Genomic DNA, 24168 nt, shown 5'->3' on the forward strand with positions numbered 1-24168 from the left:
TCTCATTTAAGAGGAGAATATGGATAGAAAATGATGATGATATATTCAATGGCTCCAAATATGAGAACACTCACGGTGACAGCGGCGGGCATGGCCAGCTGCGGGTAGGTGTTGGCGGACACGTGCACCACCGCCGCGTTGGACGGCAGCTTCAGCCGCAGGCACACGTCGTCGGGCGCCGCGGCGAACATGAGCGGCGCCAGGTGCATGGTGGAGGCGCGCGGCGGGTGCGGCTCGCTCAGCAGCTGCGCGGGCGTCTGGCCGAAGCTTCTGATCTGGTCCTCCACCGCCGCTCGCGTGATGGGGTCCGTGATCTGGTCCAAGCGGACCCCGCCCTCGTATGTCAGGTAGTAGAACACGTTCGTCGCGCGAACTGCTTCAGGACCTGCGTGCCGAAAAGCATGTCAGTTGTAGGATGTCAAACGTGTTTTTTTTTTCTTTTTAGTCGCAAAAGACCGTGTTAGGACTGGGTGCGACGATAGTCCACCGGGCGAGGATCGAATCAACCTCCCGGTGATGAGTCCGGGCTCAAAAGTCAAAGTCAAAGTAATTTATAAGAACTTTCGAAACGTCAGGTGATAATAATTAATTGGTCGAAAAATTAAAGTTAGTTACGAGGGTTCTCAAGCGCCTTGGTCTGAGGAGAGCCCTCAACAAACTCAGCCTCAGTAAGCAGCCTGAAAGTTGACCTAAGAACAGTAACACATTTCCGGGTATTAGAGACATACGGTAAGCAATGGCACAAGTCACTTTAGCAATACGTTGACGTTAAAATCGCGTAAGAAATTTTCAATTATAATTATTTGGGGTCAACCATGCAGCATGCGTCTTTACTTTGAAGAAAATTGAGGTTAAGTCCTAATCAATCCTATATGGCCATTAATCTTCTAAATATCTAACCTCTCTGTTTGTAGCCAAAGATCAAATCGATCCACTGGTGCAGTTGGCAGCTGACGAACTCGGACTCCAGCGCCATGCGGTTGATGCGCACGAACTCCTCGGCGGAGGAGGCCCAGGGCGGCAGCACCACGTCGCCCGACGGAGAGTCCGGGATGCCCAGCTTGTAGCCTGAACTGTTCACCAACATCTCGGGCAGGAAGAACAGTTCTGGTATCAACTCCTGAAAAGAGATGGTCGGATATTGAATTATTGAAGTCAGAAACTCTTACTTCAGGTATATTGAAAGAAGTTCCAATCTAAAATATAATTTTAACCATCACACATATATTTTTAACCCTGGATAACTTCATATTGAGTTCGAGTCTGTACTGAATTACAGTCCGTTAGTTCACTTATCACTGAAAATCTCTTGGCGGGCATAACACAAACAAGCCGGAAGGGCATTCCACATTTTAGCTAAACGAATTAGAAATATAGATGCAAAATGTAATGTGCGAGATGCCTCGATGTCATCGGTCTTGGCGTCTTGCTATTGTGTGGTAAAAAGGCGAAGAAGGAACAAGAAGTTCTATAGCGACGCTGTTTATTTAATAAGGACATATTTATTTCCTGTATTTTTTCGATGCGGGATCGCCATTTCAGCACTTTGAGACCCCAACGTCCATCGGCTCTTCGAAATACCTTGCCCATTGTCACTTCAGCTTCACAACTTGCTGAGCTATGTCGATGACTTTGGTTCTCCTGCGGATCTCCTCATTTCTGATTCGTTCACGCATAGCTCGCTCCATCGCCCGCTGAGTGACATTGAGCCTTCTTAAGAGGGTTTATGACAGTTGCGACCAAGTGTTGAATTAGCGCAGTGTTGGTCGACCTCGCTGGCGGTTCGAGACCGTTGTGTTTGGAAGTCCATCAAGAAAGGTCTATATCCAGTTGTGGACGTCTATCAGCTGTTAATGATGAATGATGATGATGATCCTGTAATATTTGTTTTCTGCGTACCTTAACATCGGAAGTGTCTCTCTGACAGTTCTTCCACGAGAGCGCGATGGAGGAAAACAATCTGTTGGGATGATCAAACTTGCCACCGTGCAGTGCCAGGAACATCGTCGTCATTGGCTCCTGTGGAACACATACTTTTGTTATTTAACTTTTTAATACGTAATTATGGTTATTTAAGGCTGGATCAGCAGTATTTTTGGATGTCCTATTTATGACATACCTAATCGCGAAATACATGCAATTTCAATTGGATTATTTTTGAAAATCGGAATATTTTTTGTCAGAATTTCATGTTATGTTGAATGTTTATGGAAAAAACATATTATAGACCAACGAGTTTTAATAGCTTATATTACTCTCCATCGTTTTCCAATTATTTATCTCATTTAAACGTGGATTCCTTTGGTGGACTACTTCTAAATATCCTGTAACAGCAGTTACAGGATATTTAGAAGTAGTTCCGTGCTCCCACGATTATCTAGCGCTCAGGTTGCATTTTGGCATAGCTTCTGTGCTCACAGCAAATTCACAATCAGAGAGACAAAAAAAGTAGCTGAGCAGGACTTTGTTATATACAAACAAGGCAAACGTAGGTACTCCCATCATCATAATCGAGTTTGAGTAACAAGCATTCTATTTTCATAACATCCAAAAAAGTATACACTTTTCCAGTGGCCGTCGACTGCGTGCGCATCTGCCGACGTACGTAAGCACTCGCGGCGCAATTGTTTTGGCGTCGTTCGCATCTAGTTAATGTTACACGTAATTTACTGTGACCGCTGCACCAGAGAGCGCGGCCACGCTTTGATGATGCATACTGTTTAGTCTAAATGTGGCCGATGTTACCTATTATGAAAATAATATTTGATTTGAAGTACGTTTTAGGTGTGCGTTACTTATGAAGTGACATGCAATAACTTTGTATGATAATTTCTCAGATTTCCGAACCCGAGTCGTAGGTATATAGCTTGCCGGGGCACAAGTAAAATTGAAACGTGATTGAGATGTGATTGAGGGATACTTACTCCAGATGCGATAAATTGTATTTAATATATCTATACTAATATTATAAAGAGGTAAAGTTTGTAAGTTTGTAAGTTTGTCACATTTTTTAAATGGGGTAATCTTCGGAACTACTGGTCCGATTTTAAAAATTCTTTCACCAGTAGAATGCTACATTATCGGGGAGTGCTATAGGCTATATTTTATATTGGTATCATATATATTAGCCGAATTATCACAGTTTTTGTCATACAGGTCGGACTGAAAATCCTCTTAAACAGACTTATTCGCATGCGCTGCCTTAACTATTGTGTAAAATTGAAATTAATGTATGGAGACTTTATGTATCTTTAAAAGTTCTACAAAAAAGTCCGCGACACCACATATCTATCTTCTATATATTAGCAGATATAGTACCTTTTGTGTTTTAAAAATTATTAATTTTATATACGTAGGTTTACGTCATTATTTATACAACTAAACTTTAATCCTTATTAAAATAAATTATTTAACAATCACAAGGATATTATGGAGATAAGATTTGCCCTTTACAGTATGTTAATTACTTAAATAGTTTCGGAGATAATACAAAATTTCTAAAAGACGCAGAAATTCCGCTATATGACGCCCGGCGCTTTCATTTATGTAGTTCCCGTTCCCGTGTGAATATGCGGATCAAACATAGCCTATGACACTCGCAAATAACGTAGCTTTCTATTGGTAAAACAATTTTCCAAATCGGTCCAGTAGATCCAGAGATTACCTCCTACAACCACACGAACTTTACCTCTTTATATTATTAGCATAGAAGTCTCTATTTCTCTTGGTCATACCACCACTCTCGAAGGACTGGACCGATTTTGCTAAGGGTAGGAGTAAGATAGAGAAATTACAGGGTAGGGTAGGGTACGGGTAGGGAAGCGTAGGGGTAGTGTAGGGGTAGGGGTAGGGTAGTGGTAGAGTAGAGGTACGGGTAGGATAGGGAAATGGTAGGGTAGGAGTAGGATAGGCGTGAGGTAGGGGTACGGGTGGGATAGGGGTAGGAAAGGGATAGGGTACGGGGAGGGTAGGGGTAGGATGGGGGTAGGGTGTAGGTAAGGTAGGGGTAGGTTTGGGGTAGGATAGGGGTAGGGTAGGGTAAGGTAGGGGTAGGGTAGATGTAGGGGTAGGGTAGGGTAGGGTTGGGGTAGTGGTAGGGTAGGGGTAGGGTAGGGTAGGGGTAGGGGTAGGGTGGATAGGGTAGGGGTAGGGGTAGGGTAGGGTAGGGGTAGTAGTAAAGTTGACATCAAAATTTACGCGGACGAAGTCGCGGGCGCCCGCTAGTAATCATATAAAGAACTTAGGGTTTAAGCCAAGAAGGCTTTTGTGGTGAATTCCCAATACCAAGTTTTTCTTCTTTTCTAAATTCTACATCGCTTAGGGAAGATAAAACGGACGTCAGTATTTGATAATGATTTTGATGCATATCTAATTACCCATCCTGTATTTTAGGTTACCATTGCATTCCATCAGAAATTATTGTCAAAGCATATCATGAAAAAACTTGAATTCATCCTATATTGGTTTACATTTTCCATACCGCACTTGTATTTCAACAATCGTTTTCTTTCACGGAAAAATAAGAGTGCGTTAAAAACACCCCAATACCTTTGTTTCAATTACAGTATCAGTCCAGCTAATATAAAGTACCTCCCTCGTACAAACTCCATTAAACTTAATTGTATCATATTTAAGAGCTGTCGGGAAGGGCGCATAAATCACGTTTTTTGTGCCCTTGGTGTGAAAATGAACGAATGCTGCGCGTCCTCTCCGCGTAAATCATGCGTGCGAGGGACACACTTCATTACGCTTTTAATTTTACGATGCACGCACTATAATAATGTGTGGCCACAGTGTCAGAGATTTAATATTATGGGATGAGAGCCTGCGATAGCACGACTCACCTCATTATAAGAAGGTCGAAAGTTTGTCAGCCTATGTATTTTTGTTTTATATAGGCTTGTGCTTAACTTCAATAATGGCTGATGGAAAGCAATTATGAAGTATAAGGTGGAGCGCTAACATAGAAGGTGAATTTTCGTGATCAAATCATATCTCCAATGCTCCTAGTCCAGTTTGGACTGTGGTGGCTTTGGATGGTAGCAGGTTTCATGGGCCTAGCCCCTCAACTTTTCAAGTATAAGGTGTATTCTTTTTAATATTTTTTCTGCTTAATATAATAAAGTATGTTTCCAATCGCCAGTCACTTAGCTTCGCGGCAACTCTTCCCCATAATTAATTTTATATTTTTAAGAAAAAAAAAGCCTCAAAAAATATGTATGTCATAAAGTATATAATTTGAAAAATAAAATGGTATATATTTTAAAGGATTATTTATGAAGGTCGCATATAGAAAGTAATTTTTAGAAACGATCAAAAATATATTGAAAACAGGTAAATGTGTTGTATACATAAGTGTTCTGTGTTATATAACGGTGAAGGCGGCACAGTAGGCTGTACCCGTCTTAACATGAGTATCACGCTATTTGTCTTACGTAGATCTTAGTATTACTTCAGTTTTGTTTGCTTTACTTACGTTTGTTTGCAGTTTCTATTATCAGAAATTATTTAGTGATAATAATGTTATATGATGTTATGTAGTATCGTAGGTAATAGTTAGTATTGTTGAATCTATTTCTAAAATTTTGCAATACATTATAAAACTTTTCCTGTGGATGACTAAATGACTGCATAGACACACAAAACGAGTTTGTTTTTCACATTTAGATAATTACTGAAGCACCAATAACATTCTTCGTCTTTTCGATTTAAAGAACAATTGAAGGTCCTAATATAATAATATCCCCTCTAGCAGTGCGACCACGCGTTCACCAGTCGTGTAAACGGCGCCACTTGAGAGCTTTATTAAGACAATCCCGTTTCTAAATCTGTCCGAGTAGCCCTGAAATCATTAGCGCGACAAAAACAAAAACAACTTTGAAATGGAGTACAATTGAAATGAAAATAATTAACACATTATCTGCACACATTGTTTCCACGAGTGAAGGTATTTTCATACTTACTCTGTAGGTTTTGTTTGCGGCTTCGCTTTTGTGAAGCTGCATATTGCATATGCCATATTTTATTGTAGGATTTGGGTTCTAGGCATGAAGTAGGTAGTATGTATTTCAAGTAACCTTCTTTTCGAAACAATGACGAATTAGTCCTTTATTACTAGCTGATAGCTCACCTGATGTTAAGTAATAATGCAGTCGAAGAAGCGGGTTTATTAGAAAAAGGTAATAACAAATTTATTCTACCAATACATCTAACAGCATCGTGCCGGAACTATAAATCGCTTGGCAGTATGTCTTTGCCTACAGTGGTACCAATTTTGAAAATGAAGCATCCTGAACAGAGTTGAGTTGAGAATCAAATCCTTGATCTCTTTTGAGAAACACAGCATTACCAACTGTGCCAAAGAGGTTATCAAAACCTCAATTTATCTATAGGAGATGCCTATCCACCTTTGTATTTGACTTGGTATCCTCTTGTTGTGTTTTGAATATTCTCAGAGGTACCGCTGCAATGGTCAAAGCCAGGGTCTAATGTCGCAACTACACAATACCACTCGCGTTGCTGCTTACTTGCAAAAATTCGTCGTACGTACCCGTACTAGCCCTTAGTGAGTCTAAAGTCTAGTACGGCTCTTAGTGAGTCTAACGGCTAGTACGGGTCGTCAATTTTCTCTCTTTTGCTCGCGCAAAATTGACGTGGCCAAAATATGTCTTGGCTTACTTCCCTCGTCACTCGTGTAATGTGGGGGGTGGATATTACTCACGATGCGTATGAGCCAGTTGAGCACGAAGGCGGCGGTGGAGTAGTGTGTGCCGTAGTGGAAGGGCGGCGTGGACTCGTGCTCCCACGTGTTGTAGCGCTCCTCGAAGTACGCGCGCCGGCTCGGGTTCAGCGCTCCGATCGGCTGCAGCGATACATAAGCAAATATTAGCCAATGCGTCTGCACTTCCTTACAAACCTTTACTTACCTTGTTAGCAATTACATATTTATGTCAAATTTAGACGATTTACCTAAGTATACCTACATTGTGAAATTTTGCATAACTAGAACTTTAGGAGACAATATATTTAAACTATACAATATATTGATGCTACAGCCTGAGATTATTTGTTTACTCTACATATCTTTATTTCTACATAAGTGTAACAAAAACATATGATATAAGTAGGATAGATACAAAAGGCGGCTATATGTAGGTAGTTATAGTTGCGATCTCAATTAAGCAACTGTAGGTATAGATAAGGGAAGATGTAGGAATTGACAATAATTATTGTTTCCTGTAAACATGGCATTCTTCTATGATTCATATTATGTAATGTAGATGGAGGTTAATAATTATGAAAGTAAGGACTTTTCAAATGTTTGCAGTGGGAATATTTATGTTTTTTTTGACAGCATTTTTCTCTTTCCCATAGCATTTAATTAACATAAATTGTCGCATATATGTAAAGAAAGTAGTACCTTCGACAGGTCCCGGTAGTTGGAGGGCTGGCTGAGGTCCAGCTCCTCACTCTCGTAGTTGGTGAGCACCCACGGAAACACGGGGTACTGGTTCAGGTCGTTGTATGTGCGGCCTGTCGACAATGTTGTTACAGTTATTTGATGTGCTACGTAAGGTAGGTGCAATCTTAATTCTTAACATAGTAGAAGACAGATTTAGTAGTGTGTTCGTTGAGTAATGTGTGTAAACGACTATATGAACTAGAAGATCTTTTTGGATAAAATTTTGATGCAGGCGGCTCAGGATTATGATGTTTGGAAGTCCCTACAAAAGGCCTATGTCCTGCGGTGGACGTCCATCAGCTGATATGATGATAATGATGACTTTGAGGTAATCAGTTCCATTTTTTGCTTTTTGTGGCACGGAATAACAAAGAATTAGTGGAAAGCAACGGTTGACGAAGGATGAATTGGCAATAGGTTGCGCAAACCACCACCATGGCGAGGTCGAGTTTGATCATTGTGGTCGCTGTCGTCGAGAGAAATTTGACCTAAATTGTTGTTGGTAAATAGATGTTTACAGTACTTACTACTTAGTAATTACGCAGCATTAAATTAGCTCAAATAAAAAGACGATAAAAATTAATTAATAATATCATTATAATTAAAAGAGGTTGCATTGTTGTAAACATTTGCACATTAGTTTTTTTAGATAAAGAATATTTTCCGTACCTTATCTTAAATATGTCAATCAATATTACCAATAGGTTTGGTTAACGTACGACAAAAACCCAGCGGGTAGGGATCAAGTTCACGATCATGAGTTCGAAAACTTTATTTGAGGGGAGAGTGGAAAACAGAAAATCTATACTAAGTTGTTTATATAGTTTGTTTGTTTGCATTTAATAATAGCTCTAAAACTATTGAACCGATTTGAAAAATTCTTTTACTATTGGGAAGCTACAATGTACATTATTCCTAAAGGAAAGGGAACCACGCAGCGTTCTAAATTATATTTTCAAAATAAGCCCAATACGGCCTGGTGTAAGATGCCATGTAGATAATATGGTTTATAAAACCTAAATCAAGTCAGCAATACTACCATCTCAAACTTCATCGCATAACATCAGGTGAGATTGCAATCAAGTATCAAACTTGTAGATGTACAAAAAAACATTGAAAGACATCATAAAACCGTTTGTATCGCGTGTATCTATCGACAGTTCAAATTATCAACTGGATTGCAACCGGCATGCACTTTGACCGCCGACACGAGGTGTTTGTGTTTGTGTTTGCTTGTCACACAGAGTCAAGAGCGCTTATCGTGCGATGGCCCACTGACAGTCTCAGCGGGGCTATTGTAGTTTTCACGTGACGCGCCTTCCTATACCCCATCTCTGATAGCCGACCATTCGTCAAACGAGTGCCTACTTTCGCAGTCGCGACCACGCCTAATGATCACCACTTTATGAATTAAAAATAAAATTAAAAAAAAAAAAAGTAAAACATAAAGTGTCAGTGTTTCTAAACGAACGATTTCGTAATTGGAATGACGTCGGTGTCGCGCGGGAAAACTCATGTATTATCTGTGCATGTGAAGTGTCAAGTGATATGCGCAGACTGCGTACGCGTATTTTGAGAATGATAAAAAGGTGAGTTTTTTTTTAATCACTCCGCCGGTACTAGGTTCTTAACCTTTTGAGCTTGGTGACAAATATACTAGTCAATTACAATTTCTTTACCTTATTAATATAATAATATACTCTATTCAATAACAATTTCTTCCGTAAAAACTGTGTATTTTAATGACAGGATGATCTTGGGAAATAAACAAACAAAAGACTACGCTTTTCGTAATTACTCGTAGTTTGACGTTAGTAGGTAGTAATCGATTGGTGCACGCAATGTGCGATGTCACTGACCTTTTGCTATAGTAGATAGCCCAAAGATAACCCTGCTAGATATAGAACTACAGGAATATCAAAGGAGCGAGTTCCTTGCTAGACATTCTTAGCAAATTCAAAAGTATAAACTTCATGAGTATAGTAATTCTAAAGAAAATGACGGTTTTCTTGGCGTACAGTTGTATATACGCGTCTTTATATCCGGGAGGTCAAGGGTACCTATGTAGGTACGTACGTAGTCTAACTGGGGTTTATAGGAATTATACATTTTCTAGCTAAAGTGGTCTAGCCCTGGTTAAACTACTCCCAAAAACGTAGTAGATCTCAGTTCAGTATGTTTTTTATTCCAATATTTTCTAAACAACGTTTGTATCTTGTATGAAAAAAAGTAGGAAAAAATAATATTCAAAATTATATCATATCAGATTAATTAACAAAATAGTTTTATACGCACTTTTTAAACATCAAGTTTGATTATTTGTAGATCTCTACCACAGGCATTTGACGGCATCCGTGGCGCAATGGTATGTGGATATACAAGACGGAGGTCCTGGGTTCGATCCCCGGCTGGGCCGATTGAGGTTTTCTTAATTGGTCTAGGTCTGGCTGGTGGGAGGCTTCGGCCGTGGCTAGTGACCACCATACCGGCAAAGACGTACCGCCAAGTGATTTAGCGTTCCGGTACGATGTCGTGTAGAAATCGAAAGAGGTGTGGATTTTCATCCTCCTCCTAACAAGTTAGCCCGCTACCATCTTAGACTTCATCATTACCATCAGGTGAGATTGCTAACTAACTTGTAAAGAATAGAAAAAAAGGTTCAGAAGGCAGGTTCTGCTGAGAAGATTAAATCTAATCTATCTAACCTTTCGATCTTTATTAACTCATCGACAGTTGCGGCTTATCCGAGTCTATTAATGTTAGATATTTACTTCGCAAAGACTGCGACAACTGAATATATAGACCAGAACGTTAGCAAACTGGTGAAGAAATGCTCAGTAATGCTGATTAGGCAACTGTCACCAGCTGTGTAAAGTAGGTACATCTGTATTGTTGTGCAAATTACATACTTTCATTTACGTACTGTACAAGAGGTGTAGTTTAATAACCGAGATTATAAACTAAAGGCAAAAAAATATGCTCTAAGCTGGAACGCTTTAAGTTTTTCGGAGGGCGTGGGTTCAAATACAGACCCAGACAGACATCTCCAACTTTTCAGTTATGTGCACTTTGAGAAATTAAATGTCACGTGTCTCAAACGGTGAAGGAAAAACATCGTGAGGCAACCTGCACACCAGAGAATATTCTTAATTCTCTACGCGTGTGAAGTCTGCCAATCCGCATTGGGCCAGCATGGTGGACTATTGGCAATAGTTGATGGCACAGATGGGAAATCATCGCCTATACCCGAGCATCAATAGGACATAAAAACTCCTTAGGTAGGTACTATGAGCTCTCATATTCCATGTCAATTTGAGAAATAGGCACTTGGTTGCAGGTTTCCTCGCGATGTTTTTCCTTCACCGTTCAAGACACATGGTATTTAATTGCTTATAATGCACATAACTGAAATGTTGGAGTGCATGCCTCGGACCGGATTCGAACTTATGCCCCCATAATCGAAGGCAGAAGTCATAACCATTGGGCTGTCACAGCTCACGGATAAATGCTTCATTACTTTCGAATAATCACCGTTAAGTAACGCCTTCATCTATTCAATACAATAAGGAGATTATTCATTTTATTTATCTTTCTTTTCCTATACTTTAATATCAATTACACACGGACAAAACCGGCGGCATAAGCTAGCGGCATTACATAACAACATCGTGCAACTAGCATGACGTCGTGAAGCAACACACTGCCATTATTATTAGCGAATGTTACGTACAGACAAAACGACGATTTCCTTCCTCATTAGTTGTTATCACAAATTGCTTCTTACCACTAATGGGTGATTACCAATTTTTTCCTCGATAAAGTAAGATTATACATGTATGACTGTATGTACGTATACCTACCTACTCGTATCGCACAATTCGTCCTATCGACTTCTAAAATTTAGAAGTATGTTCATATGATAATATTTAATTATTTTTTCCTTCTTTATTTTAATTGAGAAAAAGTTTTCCTATTTGTAGAGACTCTACTACTTGTACGAATTAATTTAATTGCTTGGAAAGTAAGCTAGAAATAAAGATTTTTCATAAATAATTGAGATAGAATACAATGAGAAACTAAAGCAACGAGTAACTTATTCTATACTAGCCAACGTCCCGCGGTTGCATCCGCGCAATTCCCGTTCCCGTGAGGTCAGGGGGATAAAATAAAACCTATGACACTTGCAAATAACGTGGTTTTCTAGTGGTTAAATAATTTTTAAAATCGGTTCAGTAGATCCAGAGATTACCTTAACTACAAATACAATAAGATCTGTTGATGTGTTTTCTCTGTTTGGGGTGGCAAAAAACTCTATAGGTACTTAATATACGATCAGATCACACTAATATAATTAAGGCGAAAGTTTGTGTATGTGAAAGTGTGTATGTTAGTTCCTCCTTTACGCTGCGGCTATTGAAGCGATTTGGCTGAAATTTAGAATGGAAATGGAATGGAATGGAATGGAATATATTTTACTCTGGATTAGCACATAGGCTACTTTTCATCTAGGAAAAAATCAATGATTCCCGCGGGATTTGTGAAAAAAACTGAATTCCACGCGGACGAAGTCGCGGGCGTCCGCTGGTTGTGAATAAATGATTCCTTTATAACTCAGAAACAATCTTATATTATAAGTTTGATGTTGATATTGATAATAGAAAACAAATAAGTATCTATTATCTTTTTGCAGAAATCTAATTAATCAACAAATTACTCGTTGTCAATGTTTTATTTTTTATAGATATAACATTGTTACAAAACGGACCACTTGTTTTATAAACTGGATCAACCTTAGTTTTTCACTTACTAAGTAATTAGAGTAATTTATTACATAGAATCGGAGGCCAAACGAGTGAGTAAAAAATCAATAATAAACGATTCATAAAATAACAATCGATATTTTAAATATCTGTCGATGTTTTTTATACAGACAGTAATAGTAGGAATAGAACGAGAGCATGCGGTAGTCAGACATACTTCATTTTATGAAGGTTGAAAGTCATATTATGGAGTTTGGACTGTGGCTTTGGAAGGTAGGAGGTGTTAAGGGACCAGACACTCAAAAGTGTATTTTTATTGTTTTCTGCAGGTTATAATGAAGAATCATGTCTTAAAGTGCCAGCGGTGCGGAAACCCTTTGAAAAACACCGTTAAAAATAAAACTTCAAGAGTTGCCACCAAGCTAACGATCTGTGGACGAGAGAAATGATTCCTTATTATAAACTGAAAACAATAGGCTAGTTGACACTTTTTAAATAGTCTTAAATTGGTCATTATCGTTCTACTAGATTGTAGAAAATTAACAACATTTTTTGAGACGATAACATGAAAATTTTAATTTTTAAAAATTTGTTTGAAAGTACGAGCCAGAATGCCGGCCATTATGGTCTATATTTCAACTGTTTCATGACATTATATTAACTAATTCGTTACAAAACCGAGCGTTTGACAAAAATGTTAGTTAATAATTATTAGTTTGACGTTTAGTACATCAAGTAACATTATGACGTCACAAAATGGACGACAGCGTTTTTGACCTATGGAAAATTTTAAAATACATGATTTTTAAATTAAGCGAGAAGAAATCCTTATTTTTTTAATAACTATTATCGATGTATTTCGAACCCTTTATTTAATGTACTATACGAAATTAATATTGTTTATACTAAATATGATATGAGTCAACTACCGTACTATGGTAGACGCATGATCTGACTTTATAAAACAAGGTATGTCTGGCGACTGCATGATCTCGTTTGATACTTATTGATGTTTGTCATTCATCAAACAGTGATATTAACTAGATGACAGTGAAACGTCTCTATTGAATGGTTCACATTTTTTCGCCAAGGCTCGGACCTTTGATACAAGTACCAATTAGTGTCAGTTTACCTAGATGCGGGAAAACATGAGGAAATGGATAAAAAGGTTCACACTTCGTTATTAGCCTTACAGAGATTACAGATAATAATATACGGGGTGGTGAACAGACTTCTAGATAAGATTCTAACTATTATGTTTATTAAAATTACCTATTGTTACCTGACTCGTTGTTTTAGTGGTTAACCTATGTGGCTTTGGCTCGTGAGGTTTTGGGTTTGATAATGGAGTTGAATAATTATAAAGAGGTAAACTTTGCGGTATTGTAGGGGGTAATCTCTGGTTTACTAAACAGATTTTAAAAATTCTTTTACCACTTGAAAGCCACGTTATTTGTGAGTATCCTAGGCTATATTGTTTCTCCGCGTTTTCAAGAAGAAATTCTCTAATAGTACCTAATTTATGGAAAAATCGAAACATAACCCAAGTCTGTCAATCAGCATTGGCTCAGCGTAGTGGGTCTAAGGGAATTTGGACTTTCTTCCATGAGAATGGGAGGCCTGATCCTAATGTAGTTAGTGGCGTGCATACGCTTCTCGATCAGGGTATGCACTAGTAAGAAATGTTACTAAACTTGGAAAATCTTCATTTAATATATTTTAAGAAACTTACTCTTAGGGTATGCAGTACTTTAATGCATGTATGAAGTGCATGCCACTGAGTGGAGTCGGTCATTAAATAGGCTAATAATAATCACAATGAAATGAGACGGCGCGTATTGTGAGGAAGTTCCTCACTCTGGAGCCCTGACCACCGGTTGCTTGGGCACTCAAATGTCCCGCAGCAGGACGGTTTAAAATTTTTAATAGTGTTTTACATTAAGCCTTTTTAATAAACATTGTTAAAATTAAAAAAAATAGGGACAAATAAATGAGAGAAACCATGATGAAAATAAGTAATTTCGTCTCAAAACTTCCCGCTTTATTTATTCATTTTCGTATTCGTGAAGCAAATACATTGATCATAAAGTGATAGGAACCAAGAACCGACAAGCTTAGTTACAAGCACTAAGTCCTCACTCGAGACCGTCGCGCGGTTTATTAGAAAATAAGCTGATCAATTGCATTGGAGTTAATCCAATTGATGTTTCTCTTTACTCCACCCGAGCCGCTGACGACTCGCGCACAAAATTATTATACGTGACTCGAGGTTGCATTGCAATTTTTGGTCCTTTTAGAATCTTGTATAGCAATCACACTAATATTATAAAGGCGATTTGTATGTAAGTGTGTACGTATGTTTGTTCCTCTTCTACGCTGCGGCTACTGAAGCGATTTGGCTTTTTTTGAACGAGATTCGAGATTCTTAATGTCGATATTTCGACCCAGTTGCATGGATCGTGGTCACGACGGGACTTCACGCAACTGGGTCGAAATATCGACATTAAAAATCTCGTCGTTTTATCGTGGTATGTACCCGTTTAAATAATATTCACACCACTATATTGTCTTGTCGGTAGATCTTATTTTAAGCTGCTAAAGTTTCTGTTTGTCTTCGATAGCTCATTGTTTACCTGCGTAAACTGTGCTGTGTACTAGCCTAGTAGTTGTCGAATATTGTCTACTAGTATTGTTGCAACTCACCGGCGATAGTGTTCAGGAACATGAGGTACTCGAAGTTGGAGATCTCCCGGCGCTGCCACTTCTGCGTCATGTTGGAGTTCCTCATCAGCTGGCGCGGTGACATCATGGAGGCGCGTCTGCTGACAAACGGTATACCTTAAGCATCATCATCATCGTCAGTAACAACCTATAATATTCCGCTCACTATTGAGCATGAGTCTCCTCTCAGAATGAAAGGGGCTAGGCTAATAACACCATCACGCTGGTCCAATGGATTGGAAGACATCACACACGTAGAGAATTAAGACACTTCTCAGGTGTGCAGTTTTTTAAAATGCACATAACTGATCAGTTGAAGGTGCATGCCGCGGGCTGGATTCGAACATAGGCCCTCGCAATCGAAGACAGAGGTCATATCTACTGGACCATCACGGCTGTTAAATTATCACTTTTAGCACAGACATTTATCAAGGCAACAGAAATGGCGGGTCCGTGTCATCGAGTATAAGCTTTTCTACAATAGAAGCGGATCAGTAGACAACTTTTTTTTTTATTATACTTTACAAATTAGCCCTTGACTACAATCTCACCAGATGGTAAGTGATGATGCAGTGTAAGATGGAAGCGGGCTAACTTGTAGGAGGAGGATGAGAATCCACACCCGTTTTGGGTTCTACACGACATCGTATCGGAATGCTAAATCGCTTGGCGGTACGTCTTTGTCGGTAGGGTGGTAACTAACCGCGGCCGAAGCCTCCCACCACCCAAACGTCTACCACAATTCGAACCCAAATTATCCAAAATGTTAATATTCCTAAAAACTTCACTTTTTTAGATTTGTCGACTGTTTAACCCTTAAATTGGCAGAACCTTTTACATTAGAATTTTTGAGAGTTTTTCTTAATTATGTATCTATTTAGGGATAAATAAAGACAAAATGTATGAAAAAGAAATAAATTTATTTTATCTTCACAGGTTTTTTATATGTCATTTATAAGTGACATTGCCAACTAGTCTATAAAACTGAGCACAGTATGTATGTCACATGAAACGGACATTGCCAGTTTGGGTATATATGAAAAAATACAAAGAGATATAAAAGTAAATAGAAAAACCTTAGGCTTATAACTAATCATGAGATCAGAACATAGGAACTTTTGGAATATAACAAATACTACTCTCAACAAATAAAACTTTTTAACAAAACTAACTTTTGTACCTTTTTGGTCATAAAAATAAACTTAAAAAAAAATTAAACAAAACAAATTACTTATTCTTGTGAAATAACAGAAAACAATTTTTTTTGACAGTAAAACACAGTCTTTGTTCACACTTTGAACATGTCACCATCGTCTTTCCGTTTTTACACAAACGGCATCGTCCCTGAGCTGTAAAAAGGGGAAAATGATCGAAACAATCAAGACGTGATTCGTCGACGGGACGGGGTATGAAAGGCTTCGTGATGGTAGCAGATGCAGGTTCAAGGCTCCCTCTTTGCAAATGAGATTTGGTGTTGGTTTTTATAAGCGCAAGAGCAGCCTGAATGCGAAACTTTTTCAGCGCCAATTTGTTCTCATTTCCAAGCTGTGCACAATCACGGCGGTGCAACAGCCAACTATTATTGAGAGCAATATCCATAAGCTGGGCAAATATTGACATATACCACCGCCTCGTCTTCATGCGTATTCTGTACAATGCAGTCAACATGTCAGCAATGTCGACACCGCCCATGTGCGTATTATATATTTTGATCACATGTGGACATGGCACAGAAACTCTTTTTCTGTCTTTCTTGTCGTATCTCTCTATTGTTCCGACCGGATCTTGGGCACAGAAAGAACTCGCAATGTGTATACATTGCGAATCTACCCACTTTGTTACCGCCAATCTCTTCGTATTATCGCAAACAACTTCGAATGCTCCACGGCCTTTCTTCTTCATATCTTTGTCATTAGTCAGCCGACAATTGCGCAGTCTGTCCTTTCGGATTGTACCCAATGACAGTAACCCCATCTCGTTACGTAAATAATAAAGCAGCTCCAAAGATGTGAACCAGTTGTCGAAGTAAACCGTAGCAAGAACCGGGTTGGATATGGTTTTGCAAAGTCTGACAACTGTTTTACCTCCAACCCCGAGATAATTTTGTTCCCATTCTGTAAATAGGACACCTTGAAAAGTGTTTGCCCCATCATAAGCAAAAAAATCATACACCATCCCTGAAGTGCCAGCTCGAACTAAAAACTTAAAACCCCATTTATGCGGTTTTTTGGGATTATATTGCTTGCGATTGCCAGCTTTTTTACCTTTGTATGGTATAATCATTTCGTCAACAGCAAATGATCTCTCTTCTTTCACTTTGAGGCACCCCTGCCGGATATGTCTCATCACGGTAGACACTTTGTAATAGCTGTCGTTCTTGTCTACATTTGTGTTATCACAAAAATGTAAAAAACGTTTGATGGATCTGTACCTTTTTATTCCCATAGCAGACGCAATTGGCTCAAACCTAAGATCATTACTCCAATAATCTTCAATAGCTGGCATCTTTACAATCCCCATAATAATTTCGATCCCTAATACTATTTCTATTTCCTTTCTTGTTACACAAATAGATTTACCTTGTTGTTGTACTGAATATAAGTTCGTCATGTCTACAATAAAATCCAACAGATCGTCACTAAAAAATTTTTTGAAATATTGCAGGGGAGATTGCATTTGATACTGTTCTGCAAAACTAACATTTGTATCTACTTCCACGCCTCCTGTATATTTAGTTTTCTTAAATGTAAATACTAATTGTTGTAGTTTGCGCTTTTTCGCAACAGGTTCTGCAGGTAAAGGTGGCAAAGGGGACGACTCAATATTGGCAACTTGTCTAGTACGGCGACGTGTTGTAACTGTACTTGGCGTGAGCGGAGATCTTACTGAAGATGTGGATGGTGTTTCCGGTATAATGCAAGGTGGTAAGACTGGAGCTACTACCGAAGATGATGCTGATGGCATAGGCGTTGGATTTCCATGCTGGTTTACGTGGTTATCTGATATAAGATCCCTAGAATTTGCCTTTTGTTCTTCACCATCGCTGAGATCTTGCATGAGATTATACAGATCAGGTGAAATGCTTCTCACCGGCGAAGAAGTGTGAGAATCAGCGTAATTATTTCTGAAGTACTCACGCGCTAGTATTCTTCCCTCTTCATCAGCATCTGATTCAACCTCTGAATCTTCAGAATCGGGTGGAGGTAAAAGTGCAAGAATTTGCTTAGACCGCCAACCTCTCCTCGCCATATTGCTGAAATGAATATAGTCAATTTTAAAACTTATAGTACTATAGTACTATAAGTTTTAAAATTGACTATATGGACAAGTGACGGTAAAATCAAGAACAATACGAATTTTTATTCTACTAGTACTAACTGGCATTGTCCGTTATAATTGACTAATAAAAAAGTTACTCCTTATGAGAGTAAATGGCAATGTCCGTTATAAATGACAATAAGATTTTTTTGTTATTGAAAAAAAACTACGAATAATTCTGTAATAAAAACTATGAAACTCTATTGTTTTATCATTATTCTATCTAAAATAAATATAAAAATAATATAAAAAAAGGAAATACTTACATAATAAAAAAAAATTTCACCCCTGCAAATGTAGTCTGCCGTTGCAAATTTTCTAAATGATCGACGCGACTCATCCATCGAGCGAAACAGCGATTCAAATGCGCGAGTGTGACAAGGATAGCCTATATGACGCGTAGGTATATCACGTGACATGCGGCGGGCGTAAACTCAAATCATACTTGTGTGCGTTTTTATTACATGTCACATGAAACGGACAAAAACAATTTAAGGGTTAACAATAGCGTCACATACAAAAACTACACGGAGTATTAGAAAAAGTAAAGCGAGTAATCGATTCATTTCCGAAACATCAGTTAAATCTCCAATACTTGTAACCGTTCAAACGATACAATGTTAAATAATAGCTGAACGACGCACGAGTGAACTTAATTATATCGATTGTGAACTCTTTAAGTGTCGCTACAAAAACTATCCAACCTTAATAGATTTCACTGCGGTTTTCGTCTATCGAACGTCCGTGTTTAAACAGTTACTTTAAACGCGGAAATCGAGGACATTTTCTTGGTTTTTTGGCGCACTTTTGTATGGCTTTCCTCAAAATAAATGGTTGTTTACTATTTTTAACTGATTTCCAAATTAAGATGGCGATTTTTCAGAGTAGGAGTTCTCTCACATTGGCCCACGTATTGGTGCTGGCTTGACCTTGACCGAGTGAAACTAACTCACGAGAGGTTAAATTCAGGTTGAAAATATTAAACATATAATTTTAACTAATTAACATGGCGAATCTGCCTCCTTTTAAATAAGCCAAAACCTATGTAAGGATAATACTTATGGTACGCCAATTATTCTCGATAGAAAGAAGATATCAACCAATTAAACTGCAACTGTGCGGCGATATCACCACAGTTGGACGGAACACAGGAGATCATACTAGGTGTCTTCTCTAGTAGGTACGAAACTCAATGTTAATCGCTTATACTTATTAGATACGCTAATAAAATACTTTAATAAAGTGCAATTTGCAAACATTTAGTTGAATAATTAGCAGTTCTCTAATTCGCGAGCGAATAGCGTGATTTCCTCTGTTCGCTGGCTATTTGTGTCAGTCATGCTGATGAGATGTAACTACGCAAAATAACTTATACTTTTGTCCTGTTTAGTATATAGATAAATGAGTATTATGGGGTACTACATAACATTGATCGGTTGATTGCAGCCGCGGTACAGAATACGCAAGTAAAGCCAACGAAAGTTGCCTTGGCCATCCCGTTCTTAGTCGAATAGTTTCGGAGCATATTCGTAACAAACGTATGGAGCGGAAACGTGAACACTGATGGTTGGCCTTATCCAAAAATTTAGTGTCGCTCTGCGAGTTATGGAGAGGGCTGTGTTAGGAGTCTCTCTGAAGGACAATATCCGGAAGGACGAAATCCGTAGAACAACGAAATTAATCGACGTAGCGTGAAGGATTAGCAAACTGAAGTGGCAGTGGGCGGGACATATTCTGGAGACGTGTTCTGGAATGGAGACCACGTGCCAGCAAGCGCAGTGTAGGACACCCTCCGGGTAGTGCTAGATGGTGCGATGATATTAAGACGGTAGTGCTGGCTCGATGAGGAAAGTGGAAGATCGTGTGTGGTGGTGCGCAGTCGGAAAGGCCCATGTCCAGCAGGCTGATGATGAAAAAGGCTTATTCTTGTTACTACTTATTATTTTGTTTTTCCCTTTGTCTTTGTAGGGCCAACAAAACAGCTTAACTTTTTCCTCCACATCGATTATTCCAGAGCTTATAGACTCCACTCGACCGTTCTTGATCCACTGACATTGTATCCACTATGCGGAAGTGCGATGAACTCAAAATTGATATCATAACCGTGTTTACAAAATATATTGTGTAATTCACCTTGGCGACACTAAAATATGAATTTGGAAATAAAATACATAGTTGATTGAGTTTAAAGAGGAGATTTCTTGTAGCGAAGTGAAAAACTAGCGACACGATACACGGCTTCGCTCGCGTTGATTAAATTTTCGTATTCGTTACTAGCGGAAGCCCGCGACTTCGTCCGCGTGGAAATCGATGTAAGCTTTCTACCCCCATTTCACCCCCATCTATTTATATTTTCGCATGTGTTATATGCAATGAATAGTCCACTAGTCATTTTACAAATCTATTTAACTTAAATCTATACTTATAATAAATCTGTAAAGAGGTCAATTCTGTACATGAAATATATTTCCAAAATAACTATCAGGGGGTGATTAGTGATCGATACTGATGCCAAAAATGCAATCAGTAAAATTTTTGTCTGTCTGTCTGTCTGTCTGTCTGTCTGTCTGTCTGTCTGTCTGTCTGTCTGTATGTTCTTTATAGAAACAAAAACTACTGGACGGATTTTAACGAAACTTGGTACAATTATTCTACATACTCCTGGGCAGGTTATAGTATACTTTTCATTACGTTACGATCAGTAGGAGCAGAGCAGTGAAGAGAAATGTTGAGAAAACGGGAGAAGTTACTCAATTTTATAAGCTTCCGTCGCGTGTACAGCCTTAATGGTTAAAGCTACATAGAAATCATGTATCACGGAAATGTTCTCCTTAAAATTATCTATAAAAACACAACAGCATATATATGTCTATCTTTTATGGTTTACTCACAATAGCACGTGTAACTCCCGATAGCTTAGCAGTTCGGAGCTTTCTAATTAAATTTGTCTACTCTTATGTTTATAACACTCATCACCCGTCCCTAACTAAAAAAGTTAACATTATTACCTATTCAATAAAAAAAGAATCATAAAAATCGGTAAAGAAACACCAAAGTTATACAAGAAATACGCTAAGCCATCGCGCGTGCATACTAATTCATACTATATGGATTAATTTTGTGTAACGGTTGCCGCGCTCGGCGCGACTCGCGGGGGGGGGGGGGGGGATAAAGAAGTGCAGCCTTAATGAGTAGGGTAGGATAGGGTAGGGGTAGTGTAGGGTAGGGTAGGGCAGGGGTAGGGTAGGGTAGGGGTAGGGTAGTGGTAGGGTAGGGGTAGTTGCAAGTTTACAACGACTTTCACGCGAACGAAGTCGCGGGCGTCCGCTAGTTATTATTATATTTAAAAAACTTCACCTCTTTTTAGGGGTATAATTATGAAAATTTTTACAAATGCAACTAGTAAAAATGAAGGAGTTTCCATACATACTTTCAACCCCTGTTTCACCCCTTCTGATTGAATTTTGGAGACTAAAATTATCCTTAACCTTTTTATGGTCTCAAATAGTGCGAAGATTCATTCAGTAGTTTCAGCGTGATGTCTGATGCCCGGTCAACATTGAATACATACAGACAGACAGACAAAAATATTAAAAAAATATTTTTGGCTTTAGTATCGATTATATAATGCCCTCCAACTAAAACTATACCAAATTTCATTCAAATCGTTTCAGTGGTTTAGCTGTGAAAAGGTAACAGACAGACAGACGTACTTTTGAATTTATAATATTAGTAAGAATATGGATTAAACCACGCGGTCGTTTCCGAGAATGCATTGCACTGGCGCAAGTTGTTCGCGCAAGTAGCTAGCGCGAGTCAGTCGCCAGTAGGTCACGGTCGCGGGGTCGACGACCCGCGTCGCGCTGTCTGTCACATTCGGCTAATGGGACTTTTTTATTACGATTTACCTTAATATTATACATTATTGGTTTTGATCGGAAAATTATTAACAACGAGTCCTTACATCTGGCTGCGTTGGTTCAAGTAGGTATGTGGAGAGCACTTCATACATACATTAAAGCACTGCATACTCTAACAAATGATTTGTTAATGCTTATGCAATGAACATTTCTCCAGTTTGGTTAAATTGTCTTATTAGTGCATACCCTGATCAACTACTTTAAGCACGCCACTGGGTATACTACGCAGCCTATAAGTTGAACCATGCGCAGAAATACATTTTCGGCTGATAGCGACGTACGGCGATTAACCATAGCAACACATTGACGCGATTGAAATCGTGTACAAAATTTTCTTTCAATATACCTACTGCGAAACCACGGAGCACGCCGTCTAATGTTAGCCACAAACGGTCAATTATTCTCACGTTTCTGTAGCACCCACAACTATATATTGATCGTGTGTTGGTCACTGCGTAATGACCTGTATAGTATGCCGCGTGGGTACTGCCGTTTGCTTTTCAGAAACGTGAAAATAATTGACCGTTTGTGGCTAGCTTAACACTACGTTTTATAATTGTTCCTGCGCAGATGGCCGCCATCTTTTACTTACTGCCGGGGTCCATACTTACTCTTTCTTTTATTTAGTAAATCGGACGTCAGTGACTTCGTTAGCATGAAACTCGGTTTTTTAATCCCGGGATAAAAGTAGGCTATATACATATTATATGTTGTTTAATAACATTCTCTATAATCCGGTGAAAGTCTATTTTTTTCAGCCTTTCCAGAGATTAGGCTGGACAAACAGACAGACAAACAAAATTCTTAAAAAAAGTTTGTTATTCGATATCGGTGAATAGTTTATTTTAAAGAATGTATTAATGGAAAAATATGTGACACGAGTATGTTATTGAAAACAATGCAACACCGACTTTTAGGGAAAAAATGATCTTTTATTTAACCACAAATTAAGAAATTTACAAATTCACTGACATTTTAAAATATAGGTAATTCTTACAACACGTTGGTGCCTGAAGGTATTTAAATTACCCCATATTAAGATGTCGATAACTTTCAGTTATAATTATAATGTCAAGGCTCATTAAGAACTGTAGGATAATTACCTATATTATGAATTTAACTATAGTAGAAATTAAGTAATATATCAGCAGGCCGATTCACTAACTTTAAAGTAAGTATGTTAGTTGACATCCATCGACCTCGTAACTCTAGAAGACGCTAGGTGTACGAGGTCAATTGACCTCGTACCACAGCGAACGTGTTAAAAGAATATTTGCAATGTCTCAAATTGATCACTATTCCATTTAAGACTGTGTGTGTGTGTGTGTGTGTGTGTGTGTGTGTGTGTGTGTAAGACAATAGTCCAGCGGGCGGGGATCGGACCCGTGATCTCTCGGTATTGAGTCCGGCTCCTTAACCATGGAGCCAGGTAGCTAGGGCTGGAGGCTAAAAAGGTATTGTTTAGGTTGTGGTAGTAAGATGACAGACCAAGTGCGTTTTTGTGTGTAAAATGAAGGAACCTGACGTTCCATAGTAGAGACCCATTGCACTAACAAGGAAGAGTAGATACAATTTGTAAATTCACTAAATTATTGTAAAGTAATTGTGAAATATAAAATTAACGTCAGCACAACAGAATTATGTCACTCAGATTACAAACGTATCAAGTCTGAGTAGAAAACCCGACAGAGAAAGATGACATCCTCATATATCAGTAGTTTGTCTGGCAAATACACTATGAAATGAAAAAAATGAAAAAATCTTTATTCGTCAACTAAGTCTTACAAACAAGTAGCAAGGGCCCCTGTACTAGGTGGAAAACCCGTATTACTGGGTGCGCCGCTCATTCACCACACAGAACAACCGTAGTTAACAAATAACAGAATTATAAATTATAATATATTTAGTGTGTGCGTATGTGCGTGTGTGTGTGTGTGTTTGTGTGTGTGTGTGTGTGTGTGTGTGTGTGTGTGTGAGTGTGTGTGCG

The 24168-nt window shown here is 38.6% G+C and overlaps 2 protein-coding genes across 7 annotated transcripts in view; one reads left to right on the plus strand and one right to left on the minus strand.

Annotated features, from left to right (window-relative positions):
• Window positions 1–24168, minus strand: part of LOC112048480 (neurobeachin) — a 542152-nt gene that overhangs the window by 7251 nt on the left and 510733 nt on the right. For all 6 annotated transcript variants that reach the window (XM_052888748.1, XM_052888746.1, XM_052888747.1 and 3 more), the window contains 6 exons: window positions 14926–15041; window positions 7421–7533; window positions 6722–6862; window positions 1900–2019; window positions 901–1120; window positions 75–385 (listed from right to left, as the gene is read on the minus strand). In XM_052888748.1, the coding sequence (XP_052744708.1) occupies window positions 75–385; window positions 901–1120; window positions 1900–2019; window positions 6722–6862; window positions 7421–7533; window positions 14926–15041 (1021 nt within the window). The remainder of the gene's footprint in view (window positions 1–74; window positions 386–900; window positions 1121–1899; window positions 2020–6721; window positions 6863–7420; window positions 7534–14925; window positions 15042–24168) is intronic.
• The window catches only part of LOC128199412 (facilitated trehalose transporter Tret1-2 homolog), a 58096-nt gene continuing 42496 nt past the window's right edge, over window positions 8569–24168 (plus strand). The window contains exon 1 of the mRNA XM_052888752.1: window positions 8569–9051. Coding sequence (XP_052744712.1) covers window positions 9011–9051 — 41 coding nt within the window. The 5' untranslated portion in view covers window positions 8569–9010. The remainder of the gene's footprint in view (window positions 9052–24168) is intronic.

The sequence above is a fragment of the Bicyclus anynana genome, chromosome 23 (assembly GCF_947172395.1).
Source record: "Bicyclus anynana chromosome 23, ilBicAnyn1.1, whole genome shotgun sequence".
NCBI lineage: Eukaryota > Metazoa > Arthropoda > Insecta > Lepidoptera > Nymphalidae > Bicyclus > Bicyclus anynana.